General features: G+C 35.1%; 1 protein-coding gene and 1 long non-coding RNA gene across 4 annotated transcripts in view; one reads left to right on the plus strand and one right to left on the minus strand.

The window, feature by feature from the left end:
* MED13L (mediator complex subunit 13L) overlaps positions 1 to 16,087 on the minus strand; it is a 262,154-nt gene that overhangs the window by 110,524 nt on the left and 135,543 nt on the right. For all 3 annotated transcript variants that reach the window (XR_005084095.2, XM_053669761.1, XM_037156292.2), the window contains exons 3-4: positions 15,590 to 15,674; positions 3,713 to 3,796 (exon numbers count right to left, since the gene is read on the minus strand). Coding sequence is in view for 2 of the 3 variants with exons in the window: in XM_053669761.1 (XP_053525736.1) it covers positions 3,713 to 3,796; positions 15,590 to 15,674 (169 nt within the window). In the remaining variant the exon portion in view is untranslated. The remainder of the gene's footprint in view (positions 1 to 3,712; positions 3,797 to 15,589; positions 15,675 to 16,087) is intronic.
* Positions 6,252 to 14,625, plus strand: LOC119057487 (uncharacterized). Its single transcript, XR_005084096.2, has 3 exons — positions 6,252 to 6,392; positions 6,888 to 7,010; positions 14,307 to 14,625. It is a non-coding gene; the product is annotated as an uncharacterized LOC119057487 (long non-coding RNA).

Below are 16,087 nucleotides of genomic sequence, written 5' to 3' on the forward strand. Positions count from 1 at the left end.
TTCACACTGTAAATATCTGTGTACTTGTCTGCTTACCCTCTGGTAAGAGATCCCTCTCCCTGCCTTCTCATCTTTGCACTTCTGGAAGGTAAGTGATGCCTGGACTACCATAAGGAGAGCACAGGAAAGAGGAGAACGGGAAGAAAAGTGAGCAATGAAAAGAAAGGGAAGGGTGAAGAAAGAAAAGAGAAGTTTTAAAGTGCTAAAAAAATATTCTCCTACATCAACATATTTCATCTTCTTATAAAAAAATAATTTATTTGCTCTTAAAAGCAAAAGGCAGAACATTTCTTAAATATGTACATTAGGTAGGATACGAACATAAAAAAGAATCCCAGACTTAAGAGTAAAGAAAATATCCACATGAAGTAACACAAAGACAGTCAAAATAATATACTTCCAATTGTGGGTGGGTGTGCGCACACACGTGTGTGTGACATAAAAAGTAATTAAAATATTTGAAAGCATATTAGGCTGTTGGTATTATCATCCAAGAGCAGGGTAGGTTTGCCCATTAAGAAAAGACAGCTACCAATAGTTAATTAAAAAACTACACTAGCAAGTTGGTTATTTGTGTTAACCAATATTTGTATTAACCCAACTACTGTATACCTGATACCTAGAAAAAAAAACAAAGGTGTAAACTGTTATAGGGGCAATCAATTATTCTGTTAAAAATGGCATTCAGAGGCCAAAGTGTATACACTGAAAATTCTGCCATAATCAAATGTGGCTGGAACTAGACTATATTAGAAATGAAGGTGCAAACCAAAGGGTCGCTGGTTCAATTTCTATTTAGAGCACATGCCTGGGTAGCAGGCCAGGTCCGCAGTAGGGGGCACATGAGAGGAAACCACACATTACTCTTTCTCTTCCTCCCTTCTCCTCCATCTATAAATAAATAAGTAAATAAGTAAATAAGTAAATAAATAAATAAATAAATAAATATTGGAAGTGAGTACCTCTCTAAAGGAAAGAAACTCTGTGATTGGAATATATATTAAAATGTATTTTTCACTGGTTTGTTTTTAAGTATATACTGGAAGCAAAGGCTTTTTCAAATTCAACATACTTTAGAAATCCGAGTTTTTTAATGTCTGATGTTAGTTGTCATAACTCTTTAGGAGAAAGCCAAATTTTTCTTTCCTATTTATTACATTCCAAAGGATATGAGTAACAAAAGCTATGTCACTACAGAGAACAAAATGGTATGAATAAATTTATTTTTTCTTCTTGGACCTGCCTGGTCAAATATATTACATATGCTCATATAAATGATACTTTTTCTAAAATTATCTTGAGCATCATTTCATATCAAACATTGAGAACTCTATTAAATAAAGTCCACCAGCAAATGACTTAGTTTTGCTATTAATACATAGGGAAATTCTAACTCAAGAATTTTATGCTGTTAATCCAACAGGTGAAACCTATTCATCAATACAGTCATGTTTCCACTGTCAGAATTATTTTAGTTACATAAAATATGCCATGTTTCAATCATATTTTTAACATATTGAACAAAATATATGCTAGTATTACTATACTTTAGAATACTATTATTTAAAATATAATCCTTTTATTCATATGTAATGGTATCAAATAAGAGCGTTCCTTAAAATAATCATTTGTGCATACAATTGTTTAGCACTGGGCAGCAAATTTTCCTCTTCATTGATCACTACACTGATATATACAAAAAAAATTAAGCTTAAAGAAAATTAATTTTTGTTTTTCCCAAGTTATAAGGTAGCCACATAAATCATGTCATTTGATTCTCACAATAATCCTCTAACACTGTAATTGCTACTCAGTAACAGCAAAAATCAAAAGTTCAGCTCAGGAAAAACTAAACACTCCGTCTAAAGGCAAATAATTTGTAAAGAAAGGTACAGAATGTGATCCCAAATCTTATGATTCTAAATGCCCTCCTCCACAGTGTCACTCTGTCCGTCCAAAATGACTTACGCATCAAGATCCTCTTTTAACATCACCAAGAAGCTCTATGAAATACTCAGCAAATAAACATGAAAAATCATTACACTTACTCTGTATAAAAGACTGGCAACTATATCTGACGTTTAAACACCATTTTTCACCACTAAAATACTAAGTGCTACTCTCTCAATCATTTTATTTCTACACTTCCTCTTCATCCTGCAACTTCCTATCACATCATCACACAAACACCTATACCTTTTGACCAAACACCTGTATTGACCCACATATTTGTGAGAGGCTCAGTTAACTCACCAGTGAGCAGTGGTGGGAACGCACTTTAAGCATGGAGAGGCGGACTAATAATGGTACAAAGATCACTGTGGTAAAGCAATCCCATATGTAACCATTCACTCACCAACATTAAAATGAATTTTAACCATTCAGAAAATTAAAGAAAAACACTAATTATGTCCTTGGAACACCTGTATTAGTCAGACCAAATCAATATAAATAAAAGAAAAAATTCCTCTCCATCAACCAAAGCATCTGTAAACAGAAACAGACTTTTACACACCCATACATACTGCCAAGTATGCTTCTAAAGAGCATCTACCTATAGATGCTTCTAAAAGCATTTATCCTTTCCAAATAAACTTTGATAATACTGTACATAATACATAATAGGACACAGTATGTTCTGTCTGAATACACTTCTTGAATAAATCCTAAAGGATTTAAAATGTACTAATGAAGGAAAAATATTTCAAGGAAGTTCACAGTGATTTAGGTGGGGGAGAGGGTAGCCAATCTCTATTTTATCTAATTTGAAAAAAAAAACCCCACATTTTCACAAATTAGGTTTGGTTACTGAGGGGATCCTTTAACCACTTCATCAAAGCTTTAAGACATAAATGTTGCAGGGGAGGCTGAAAACTGAATCTCCAATAGGAACAAGGAAATTAAGAAAGTAAAGGTTCCCAAAGAGGCAAGAACTGACAGCCAAAATTCTGGTAAATACCCAAAAGCTCTAACCTTAGAGATACCATAAAAGGCTGCAAGAGCTTTTACCTGCAACCAGGAGCTGAGACCCCTCGCTTAGGGCAAGATCATGGGTAGGTAGTAAAATAGGATAAAGATTGTGTATGCTGTTCTTGGGAAATGAAATAATCACCATCAACTCATGATTCCAATTAAGTCTATGTTGTGTTCAGCGGTGAGGTTAAATACTTGATTCTGAGGGCTTTGTTTTTTGATTCTGGTTTGATGAATCTAAACCTCCATGTTTGTTTAGTATCAAGGACTGCCTTTGATGATTAAAAGTTTAGCACTATTTGGGAGTAACTCACAGTCCTAGTTTGACAATTATCAAGGATGTATTGACTGACTTTTAAGGGACACCAACCAATTCCATAAATATTGTCACCATCTGAATTCACTTGACTGTTTTTAAGGTTATGCCATATAATCTTTAATAAAAATATTAAAAAATTAACAAAATAGAGTATTTCAATTCTAAGTAGTATAGTAATAAGTAGTTTACACATAGGCAATATTGATAATTATCTTTCCAGTTCAATTTTAATATTCCACAAAATTGTATAATACAGTATTTAATAAAACGTGATTCAGGAATCCATTTTAGTACACCTAAACTACTAATATTATTACAAAATAAATAAATATGCTGTTTCCCTCACCAAACTCTTCCCCAAAGATAGTTGTGGTCAAGCAAAAGAAACCAAAAAAGCCCAAAAGCATTGTAAACACTCACCTTTTGTTGACTGGCTTTTCATCCTTTTCATATGGACGGACAAACCATTTTCCAATCCTAACGAAGTTCTTATCCATTAGGCACCTATGATAATTACATAAAAAATTACTTTTATATAGTCATAAATTGAAGTCACTGCATCAATAATCACAGATAACGCACACTTGGAAATAAAAACATCACCAATCGAACTACCAAATTGCTTCCCTATCACTTAAATTTTTATGTTATACTTACTGAAAGAACTTTCTGACTTTGGATATAATTTTTTATTATATATTATGAAGCAAAATTAATTGGTTGATGTATTCCTGAATCACACTTCTGAATTACTTCAATTCTGGGTCATCAGGAGTGCTGAGAGTCTAAGTCATATGTCTTCAGAGCACCTCAGAGATAATTCTTCCAAGTCACTGATGCCCATTTTACAAGTTTTAATGCTGGCTCTTTCTTGCTTGGCATGTGACAGGCAACCCTTAGCAAGGACCTCAGTTTAAAAAAAAACAACACAGCAGAGCCTATTTGACTTAGGTATTTCCCTTCTGCAGGCATAATAAATCACTTGGGTATGGCTTTGCAAGAAAGCAAAGAACTACAGTCTTTTCTTCAATAACAGATATTTGCTATCCTCATAACTAAGTGGTGCCCTGCTTCTGTGTCTATGACATTTTTTTAAAAATATTTATTTATTTATTTATCTTTAGAGGGGAAGGAGAGGGGGAGAGAAACATCAATGTATGGTTGCCTTTTGTGCGTCCCCTGCTGGGAACTGGCCTGCAGGGAACTGGCTTGCAGCCCAGGCATGTGCCCTGACTGGGAATTGAACCCCGATCCTCTGGTTCGCAGACCTGAGCTCAATCCACTGAGCTACACCAGCCAGGTTGTGTCTATGATATTTTTTGTACACTGTGTTTCAATGTCAAATCATGGGGTATAATCTTTCTAAAGACACATTAAATAGCAATTGAACTCAACCAACAATGCACACATGTAACTGAAGTGACAACAATATAGACAGCCTTGACCAAGTTCACTCATATGCAGGTGAATGACAACTGTACCGTAACTGCCATCTCACCAACTGTGAGATACCATCATTTGTAAGGAGTACTCCTGGTTTTAAAAATATCAAATTGTGGGAGAATCTGTACATTTGAAATTGATGAAATGCAGTGATTTCTAACATTATTCAGTGAAAGAGATTTTGCCAGAAAGCTTAATGTGATCCTTCTATACAAGGTTCTACCTATCAGTGAAAGAGTTGTACAGCAGTTCTTCACTCAATACAGGGAATTCTGCATGTGGCTGTGCCTCTGTAATTTCCACACCATCCAGGATGATGAAAACAATTCAAACCTTCACCCAGCTCATTAAAGGTTAGATAGATTAGTAAGTGGCAATAGTTTCTGCTGGCCACAATGTAACTCCCAATGGGCAGAGACAATCTGGAGCACTGCTGCATAAAAAAACTTACTGGTTGAAAGTCACTTTCAAAGTAACCCAATCTGTTTTCCTAAGATTATAAATTAACTTGCTTTCTAGGGTTAAAGGATATGTGACTCCGTTAAAGTTAGGAAAGGAAATATGGAATATCAAATAAACTTAAAAGTACTCAAGAAGCAACACTAAAAAAGTATCTCCACAGTTTATTCCCTGAAACTTAATTGTATTTTTTAAACTAGACTACATATATAGATATTACCAATGAAAAACTCCACTGTTTGATATCAGGTTCCTTCCTCCAATAATACTACCAATAACTATTACTACAATCACTACTACCACCACCATTTGTCTTCTAACTATATGATGTAAATGGTATAATGTCAATTTCCATACATCAAGAAGCTGAGGCACAGTGAGAATGTCACCTAGACAAGGTCGCACAGCGCTGTCAGGATTAGCCCCAGGTATATCTGATCACAGAGCCAGGACACCGAACTACTACCATACACTGACGCTCATGCTCACATATTCTCAATGCTTTCATTTTTGAAACCCAGATGCATCTTATAATTGATGAGTCTATTTAATGATTCTTTATTCTCCAAAAGCTGTTATAAATTGAGGGTATAGCTTAAAATCAATGATGCTTAGAATGAAGGCAATAGGGCATGTAACAGGTACAGAATCACATCAAACACTAAACTTGTCTTCTTCTGACATGCATCCCCACTTAACAAATACCACTTTAAATGAAGTTCATCCTCTCATATATATCTGGAAGGCCAGTATTAAAAAAATTATTCAATAGCAGAGAAAACAACATTTATTTATGGTTTATGGATAGAAAAAAATCCAAGACTTCAGACAATATAAAGAAAAAGTAAAATATCTCTGACTAAAGAAGACAAGGTGTAAAGTCTGTTTTAAAACCCTTGCCCTTCTATGAAGTAATAGCCACAAATTTATTTGCTGACTTCATTCCAGAACTAACAAATAGGGAGTGTGGGGGATGGAAGAGTAGCATGGAGCCAAAACCACTCGAGGACAAAGGTAAAAGGCAAAAAAAACTCATGATAATGCTGAGATTCTAACCTTCTGCACTAATGTATCTCCTGGAGTTGCCAGGCTATTTCTTTGTCAAGCGATGCCAACAAAAGGTTACCAGTAATACACAAAACAGTCATGGGAACTACTGATCCTTCAATCTGAAGCCATCTGCTTCCAAATGAAAATTGTAAGTTACTTATGTGATTTTCAACTGCTAATCAGTTTTTATGTGATCAGTGATTTCCTACACACGGAAAGGAAAACATGAGAACACAACTGTGTTGGATCAAGCAATGTTTTTACTCAGTTTTCTAGGTACTGGATTTGTAACTGACATCTCTGCACAGGGAAGCAGTCATAGCCATGCTGTCAGCAGTGATACCACAGAAAGTCAGCCAAATCACCAAGTACCTTACATAAGTTTGGGGCCAAATACTGAAAGTGCTAACTGCTATGCTCCTTTTCTCTCTCCTGACCCCTCACTCAACCAACAGACAATCAATTACTCAGGTAGATACAGAGATGAGCAAGTATGACCAAAAGTCTCCTTTTACTTAAGAAACAGGTAAAAAGAACTCAGCAACCATCACCATCAATTTCTATGCCCTTCAATTATACTTATGTCTCAAATCTGGCTGGTCCAAAAAAGAAAATTCACAAACCCCATCTCTATCTTCACCAGACCCCCTTCTGACTGTTATGGGAAGATATGAGAGAGAAGTGGATGTTGTCTTTGCTAAGGAAGGCAGTCCTTCTACCTGATGGATGCTTGGGATCACACGGTTCAAGAGCCGACTATACTGAGGTAGTAAGCCCTTAGTTCTCAATCCATTTGGGGATCATGATTCTATGATTTTTAAAAAATCTAATGAAAGTTATTACAGATTCTTTCTCCTGAAAAATTTGTAGAAGAACAAAATATCACATACAATTCCACATAACTGACAAACTCTGAAGCAGATCCTAGATTAAGAACTTCCATACTAAATACTGCCATTAATCACTACTAACCCTGCTTTTTGGCCTGGAATCCTTCTCTTGTCCCATTCTACCCCTTTCTTATCTATTTAAATCTGTTCATCTCTCCTGTCTCAGATCAGCCTGCTCAGTACTCTAATTAATCTGTAAATCAGCACTTTCACAACTGAATTGTACAATAATAATTCATTTCTGTGGCTCTTTTCTACTAAGAAACTATAAGCAATTTGGGGAAAGACAGAGTATCTATCTTATTCACTGACAATGTTAACAAATATTTAAGTGTCTGTTATATAATATCCTTTATGTTCTTTGATGGCTCAATAATTATCTGAGAAATAAATGCTATATACCAAGGTTATTTTCCTACTCACAATATAACGTTATTCTTCTTGTTTGTAACCACAAACCATAAAGAGCCTCATACTATTACTTTAATTTTCTTTTGTTTATGTGTTCTCACTAGTGGGATGGACACTCAATTATTTAAAGAGGAAAAAACTTATGCATTTCACTTCTTTATAGCCAAGATATTCAATATATAGGAAATCAGAACGATGCTAAAAAATGTTTTGAAAGAGTAGCACTGTTACCCATATGCTTTAATTATACTTGAAGGACAGAATACAGTAAAGTTTTTTAAAAGAGATAAATCTAAGATGACGAATTTAAAGAATATCAAAAGTATGATTTCCCTTTTGTATATCTTGTCAATATGTATTTTATTATTTTTTAAGTGAAAACAATTTATATTTAACTGAAATAAATAAACCTAGCAGACATATTACATCTGCCAAAAAACTGCTGTAAATTAACATCAGACATAATGCTAAGAATATATATCAGTTAACCCTGGCTGTCCATTTAGTAATGCCAGTCATTATTATTGAGATTTTTGAACTTACCTTACCATTAAGATAAAACATAATTTTATAAAGAAGTGCAATATTATCTTGCAAGATCGCTATGTAACTCCAGATTTATAAACGTGTTCAAGTCCCCTGGCCAGATGGCTCAGCTGATTGGAGCACTGTCCTGATATGCCAAGGTTGCGGGTTCAATCCCTAGTCACGGCACATACAAGAATCAACCAATGATGCATAAACAACTGGAACAACAAATCAATGTCTGTCTCTCTCTCTACCTTGCTTTCTCTCTCTCTCAAATTATTTCTTTTAAAATTTCTTCAAGCAATGGTACTAGGAAAGCATTTCTCTTTAGAAATAATTCCCAGATCCCTACTATTGCTCAAAAAATCATTGTCTCAAGAAGAAAAGAAAGAGCTGCTAGAAAATAAAAATGAAATCAGGTTGTGCATGTGTGTACATGTGTGTGCATGTGAACGTTATGCCACATGGCTCTAAATAATTAACTTGGAGAGTAACTTGACTCCAAAGATGGCAAGCCCCAATCCCTAATCCTGAAGCCACAGGCAGACCTCATATAAGATGACAGGTGTCACAGCAGCAGCCTCAGCAAGCCATTTACCAGATGGGACAGTAGATTTAGAAGGAAGCCGGCCCTATCTCTGGCTCCCTAAAATTATGAAATTATTTTGTCCCCCTAAAATTATGAAATTATGCATATTTGTCAGTTTTCATAGATTCAAGTCCAAGGATACTGTTCCTCTACCACACCCTCAACCGAACTGCACTTCAGTGTTATCATGTAGTTACAGAGCTGCTCAGGTAGACTAAATTTTATATAACTTCAGAACAGAATAACCTCACCACCATCAAAAGCCTTTTCCTTCCTACCCTAATATATGCCAAACACATATGCAAAGAAGTCTGCTTTCTAGAAACTGCAGTGCTCCCAATTCCCAAGCAGATAACGGAAACCCATTATCATTTAGGGGCTGAAGAAACCTTTTCAACCAGTTCCTTCTATCTGCATTCCACTGGGTTCCTGCTGTGCCTAGTAGATGCTGTCTCCTCTAGCCAAGCAAACTCTATTTATTCCAGTCCTCTCCCAAATTTCGGTAAGGTTAGGCTCTTTTGTAGGCCTAGCCTTACCTGAAACATCCATTCTTATGCAGTGGTTCCAAAGAACCAGACAAAAATTTTTACTCTTTAAAAAATTCAAAGTCTTCATCTTTTCCTGTCCTAAAAATATTAAATAGATAAAATGATTAGTCTTACGGTGAACATGCTTCTCTCTATTCATTTACAATTGGACATGTGCTTTCACTAGCTGTGTCTTCAATGTCTAGTGTCTGTTCCTTTAAAGCATATGCCCCTTAGGTCTAAAGACTCATTTTCCTACTGTTCTTTAGAGAAGTGCACACTGTCACAATTCAATGAAATGGGATTTTACTGATTACTCATATCCTGCTCCTGTCACCACATTATCCTCAAGGACTCTCGACGCTGCAACGATATATCACCACTTCTTCACCTAAGGCTGTACCGACCACTGTGATCTACTGAATACAGGGTGGGCAAAAAATGAGTTTACCATTGTGAGTATGCAAACCACATACTTTATTCTTATATTATTATTTTATTAATTATTGTATTATTTATTTGTATCACAACTATAAGCCTGCTTTTGCCCACCCCTGTATAATTATTATTTTGAAATCCTTGACTCACCACACCTAGGGACATCACTCATTCGCCCCCTGATGATCACCTCTACTGGACCACAATACCACAGGGCATTAAAAGCTAGTACTTTACAAAGATGTCATTACTATAATTCCAATTTTCATTTTATTTTATTTTTACAAATGGGTATCTTCAGTCTAAACAGCAACTCTTGGCAAACCAAGAGGCTCTGGGCCAAAGGCACTTTTGCAGCTGTGTTACAAACTACCGGGGAATGAGTATACTGACAATCCATTAGCCATTCCGTTTTACAAATGTCAGAAACCCACACACTGAAGTCTCCCTGAGTAAGCATGGGCAGGACAGAGTGTAACGGCTTCAAAAGACCCATGGGATCTGCTATTGTGTGCAAAGCAATGACGTGCGTGTTATAAAGAAGAAATACTTTTCCAAAACCAGCTTATGTTTTATTCTAAAAACTTAGGAAACTAAAATTAAAGTCTACTACCACACAAAAAAAGCCAATTTGACAGCATTACAACATTTAAAGTATTTCTACAAAGGTACAAAAGCAAGATGTTCATAGATGGTACAAATCACTAAGGCAACAGTAAAAACTCTGGGTGAAAAGAACTACATACATTTCCTGGGTTTTTAGTTTTTTAACTATTTAACCCACTATTTTACTTCAATTAGCTAGTTAGGTGAGAAGGATATGGTATATTATAAAAACTATACAAATTAAACTCCTAAAGAAAAGACTGCAGATTTCTGTTTTCCCTTATCTAGTCCCAGCCAAAGCATTTTTCCATTAGTGAGCAGTGTAAGACAACCTAAACTTAAAATACTAGAGTAACCTTTGATAAGTTCATTATAAATATATAACAAAATCCCACTAAGTTGCAAAGCCTGATGAAAAACAATCTGAACTAGTACAAGTGGAGAGGGAAGGAGGGAAAAGGAAAAAAGGGAAGAATCAAGTCAAATTAGCAGAGATTCTATGTAAATAAAAACCAAATTAATAATATGTCATCATTCTGGGCAATTTGCCAGAAAGAGATAATCAATCACTAAGAGGAAGCTCAATTACTTTCTCAGGAAGAAAAAAAAAGTATGACTGCATGATATAAAATTATAATAGTTGAAAGGCCTAAATGTTCAAATATTGAAATTCTAAGAATTCACAAATGAAAAAAATACCACAAGTAGCCAACATGGCTCAGTTTTTAAAAACATGTATAAATACATTCATAATTGTGCTTTAGAAATGTATCTGTGTTAAAGTAACACAACCAACACCTGGTTTGACAAGTAGATTATTAGAAGGGAGAAGACCTTAATTGACAGAATGGTAGACTGCACCCTTTTCCCAAATACATGCTATCCCTCCCTCTAACCTCCCACTAACGGATATTACTTTCTCATCCTTTTGACTTTGGTGGTAAATATCTTGCCCTGTAGCATGTGAGCAGAAATGACATCCGCCACTTTTGAACAGAGGCTTCAAAGGGCAATTACACCATTGCTCTCACTGCAAAGAGCTCAGCAAGTCTCTGACAGGGCTGCCCTGTCAGCACGATTCCTGCCCGCAGGAAAGACAGTGCTGCGGTCAAGGACTCACAATGGACAAGCAGCATGAGCATGATAAATCTCAACTGTTGGAAGACAGTAAGATCTTTCAGGTCTTTTGTTTCTGAAGCATAACTGAGCCTAACCTGATTGGTAAAAGAGGCCACTGCAAAGCCTCGTGAAACACATTATATCCTAAAAGTAGGCCAGTGACGACCAAAATGAAGAGAATGGGACTGACTAGAGAAATATCTGGAAGGCTAAAGGAAAGGTTGGGGGTTCAGCATTGTAGGATGAGAACCACATGAAAGTAGAATTAGATGAATTACACATGACCCCCAAGAAAAGAATTAAGATAAGAAATTAAGTTACAGGGTGACAAATTTCTGCTCAGCATAAGAGAGACTTTCTAACAACAAATGTTTTCCACAGATGAAAAGACCTCCTTTGGGAAGCTGTGCTCATACAACCAGAGTATTCCAGGAAAGAATACATGCCCACATAAAAGGATATTATAGAATGGGATTCCAGAATCACCTAAATAGACTGACTTTCAGTGTTGTGCCCGATTCTGAAAACTGACATCAACACTTCTAGTGGCTGACAGGCACCGCAATTAACCATTACTAAACTCTGTGTTGAGCAAAACAATCCTTCACCATTTTATAGGTAAAGAACAGGGGCTCAATAAGCTTGAGTCACTCTTCCAAATCATACAGTTACACCTCTGGCAGAGCCAAGACCCAAAATATCTGTCTCTGGAGGCAGTGAAAAAAATGGACTTCTAGAAATGTATGCACCTATAGAGATATATAAAATTAAAGCCAGATATGTTAGCTTCTATGGGAAGAAAACACTCCTGAATAAGGAGCCCTGGTTGGTGGTGGTGGGGTGGGGTGTGTGTGTGTGTGTGTGTGGTTTTTTATGGCAGATAACACTGGTAGACATACACAATACAGCATACGCAAATGCTGAAGAGTTATGGGAGAAATGAGTAAGTGAATGATAAAATATCTGAAGTCATATTACCCTAGAATCTAAAATACTCTACACAGTATCAGTACAGTTTGATACTCAGTGCCAATCAACAGCAACAAGACATGAAATTCTTATTCTGTGTGAAGTGCACAATGTTACCTGAATTTCTGTGGTGAAATTATTTTTAATAAACCAATGCAGTGACTTATGATTCTGTATACACTAACAAATGCCACCTTTTGGAAGAAAGACTGATGTATGTGACTCCTGCTTAGCTATGAGTGAGAGCTTCTCAAGGTCCTTTATGAAATTCCTTTTAAATTAAATCTGTATGCTTAAATTAAAAGTTGAAAAAATAAATCACTTGTACAAGGTACAAGCTTTTAATAGGCAAACTAAAAAAAATGGTTCAGGAAGCACAAATACCCTTCAAGGGATAATTCCTTGGTGATCTATTTCAATAACTTCACTTCTGGCTTTCTATGCTAGAAAATCAAAACATGCACACTGGGAAACCACGTGGATCTTATCTGAATGGAAAGAAAATGGCATAACAGAAAATTGCTGGAAATAAGAGAGTAAACTGTATTTCAATAAACTGAGGCTGTAAACAGTAACTAAGTTACAGCAAATGGTCTAAGCTGTAAGAACAACAAAAGGGCAAGTGTGTATTCAACAATCCACTTTCTACTGACAGTGAATACAGAATGCTAAAAACTGTTTAAAATGCTTCCCTGACTCATAAGTAGGGTAATTTCCATTCATAGAACACAATTACTTAAAAGTTATTTTAAAGCACAAAAGAATTACTACAATTTTTCAAAAAAAAAAATCACAACACATTCATTTTAAGAAAAGAGCTGAACAGCTTGATTATTCATTGTTTTCTAAAATAAGCAATGTTTTATTTGTTTCAAAATAAAATCTTGTAAAATGACTGAAATCAAAGTATGCAAAATAATATTTATGGCATAAAATAATAATTATTGAACATTAACAATAGGCTGAATATTATGCAATGCACATCATATACACCACCTAACAAAAACTCAAGGTATCCTACACTTAATTTAAAGGGCACTAACTAAGACTTAGTGAGGTGAGGTAACTGTCCAGAGTAACAGATCCTGAAATCAAACCAAGTCTAACCTAAAGTTCTTTAGAACTATCCCAAGCTTTTATTGCAAGGCATATTGCATACATCACAATTAACTTTCTTATAAAATAATTCATTCTGACCTGGACTTCAGTTTTTATCACCAACTCTGTATTCATGAGCACAGAATAAATGATCTGTATTTCTCTTCTCCCAGTGTTTCTGCTTTCTAATTTCTCTCACCCAAAACATGCTACTATTTAAAATACAAAAAACTAAAAATGCAATTCAACCACAAATGTATTATTTCCTAAAATTAAATTATAAAAAGTAACACAGCAAATACAATTTATAAGATATGTACTTTGTTCCTTATACATTTAAAACTTATATAAAAAGGACTGTGTTTAAAGATACATTAATTACTTTATAGATGTAAGAGCTTGATTCTGGCAGAAGATTATGAAAACAGTAGAATCTCCAGATTTTCCTGGACTTTGTATGTACTGTGTTTGGATTTTGTTCTCTTTTGCAGCAGAAGAGAGAATTACCAAATATTTGGAATATTTAAGAGTATTCAACTCATAAAACCAATACTTCTAAAATATACTGTCCTTAGTAACGGGTAGCCTCTATGTCTACTCCAAATCACACAGGTAGGAACTAAAATTCCGAATGAAAGAACAGGTAAATTTTGTGGAAAAGGTCTTTTTGAGTGACTTAAATGATGACAACTTATCAACTGTAGCTTAAGAATCCTAAGCAGTGATAGTATAATGATATTATCCTAGAAAATAGCTTAAATAAGAAACAATGATACTAGACTGTCTTATGACCACCTAGAAGTATATATATAACTCAGGAAGAGAGGAAGGAAAAGATATTCCTATAGAACTAACCCATTCTTTCTTATCTATTTCTCCCCTTAAAGCACAACCCAGAGCCCGAACATACTGTTACGCGCCAGGAAGTAACAAGCACTCAAACAATGATGAGAACAACTCAGAAAACACAGGCGCCACCATTAAGAGGCTTCCCCTGGTCAAATGTGAAAGAACTCAAGCACCAAAATAAATAATGGTAATTAATTACAAGCCACTGAATAATACAGAAATCCATTTTCCAAATTTATATAGAGATAAAGATTAGGGGAGATAAAGACAAATACATCTGTACATGGGAGAAAATGGAAAGCTCTTCCTTTTAATAAAATGGCAACTAATAAAAGTAGAAGGAATAGTAGCACTTGAAAATTAACACTACAGCCATAATAATAATAACTGATTTATACAAAGACCACCAATAGAGGCTAATACAAGTGAGTCAAAATTTGATAACAGGATAATTATACAATCTCTGGATCTGGCCACAAAATGGGTATTAATTATAAAGACAGAATTAAGTACTATAGTTAACAAGTACTTATTAATTTACGCTGGTGAAACCTGGCAAAACCATCACCTCAAACAAGTGACCAACAACGTTTATGTCATTAAAAATGAAACACTGAAATCATGGCCCTCCTACTATGATACACGGAGAAGGACGCAATATCACTTCTATGGTATTTCCTACTAAAAAGCATAACCTAAATCTAATCATGAGGAAACTGTATCAAATTGAGGGACTTTATATAAAACACATGGCCTGAACTCATTCAAAATGTCAATGTCAAGAAAGAGAGAAAGGCTAAGGAACTCTTGTAGATTTAAAGAGCATGAGAACTAAATATAATGCATGATCATGGACTGGATCCCGGGGAAGGGAGGTCAAGCCATAAAGAATGTAACTGAGACAACCGATAACACTGGAAGTGAACTACAGATTTGATAATGGTATTTTACCAATGTATGAAAATGACACTAATGGTTCAGGGAATAATTAGTTGTGTGTGTATTATACACACATGTGTGAGCACATGCACACACACACCCCCAGGGAGAAGGTTTTAAGACAAGCAATATACTAGTTAATTATAAAGCAAACTGGGCAAATAAAAATTACTGGTAAATCTGTGTAAAAGGATATATGAAGTGCTTTGTGCTATTTCTGAAAATTCTCTACCTTTGAAATTATATCAATATAAAAAAGATTTATACAATTTTATTTTTATAAAACTTCATGAAAGCATTTTGAGGACTACAGGAACCCTCTGAGTATCTAGCATTATAGTTAGGTTTCTCACAACCACCTCGATGCTGTTTTTTCTCTTACCTTTCTAACAGATTGTGGATCGCTTTGAAGAGCAGCGTCCGACATTCATAGGAAAGGCCATTTTCCCAAAGTCCCTCTTCCACAACTGAAAAAAAAGAAAAATGAATCAGTAAGCAGGCATCCAAATAAAAATAAACTTTACATTTCTTCTCAAGCAAAGTAAACGAGTAAATGTAAATAAATTATTTCACACTGAAACAGAAACAGGAAGGTAAATATTTCAAAGCCATAAAATACAAAATACTGGAGGAAATATGCATTTAGATTTTAAAGTCTCTGAAATATAGACATGGTACAGAACCCCTCTCCCATGGAAGTCTTTCCAACCTGCTTATTCCAAGTTTAAAATCATTTGAAATTCTCAAATCAATCTTTCTACCTTATAGTGTTACAAAGACTAATTTTGTTAAAGTTCTATTTAAAGGTATTTAAATATAATTAATACCAAGGTTATCACATGTATTTTCACAGGGAAAATCAAAAGGAAAAACACCCAAT

The sequence above is a fragment of the Artibeus jamaicensis genome, unplaced genomic scaffold (assembly GCF_021234435.1).
Source record: "Artibeus jamaicensis isolate MK-2021 breed Jamaican fruit bat unplaced genomic scaffold, CSHL_Jam_final contig_525, whole genome shotgun sequence".
In the NCBI taxonomy this organism is placed as follows: domain Eukaryota; kingdom Metazoa; phylum Chordata; class Mammalia; order Chiroptera; family Phyllostomidae; genus Artibeus; species Artibeus jamaicensis.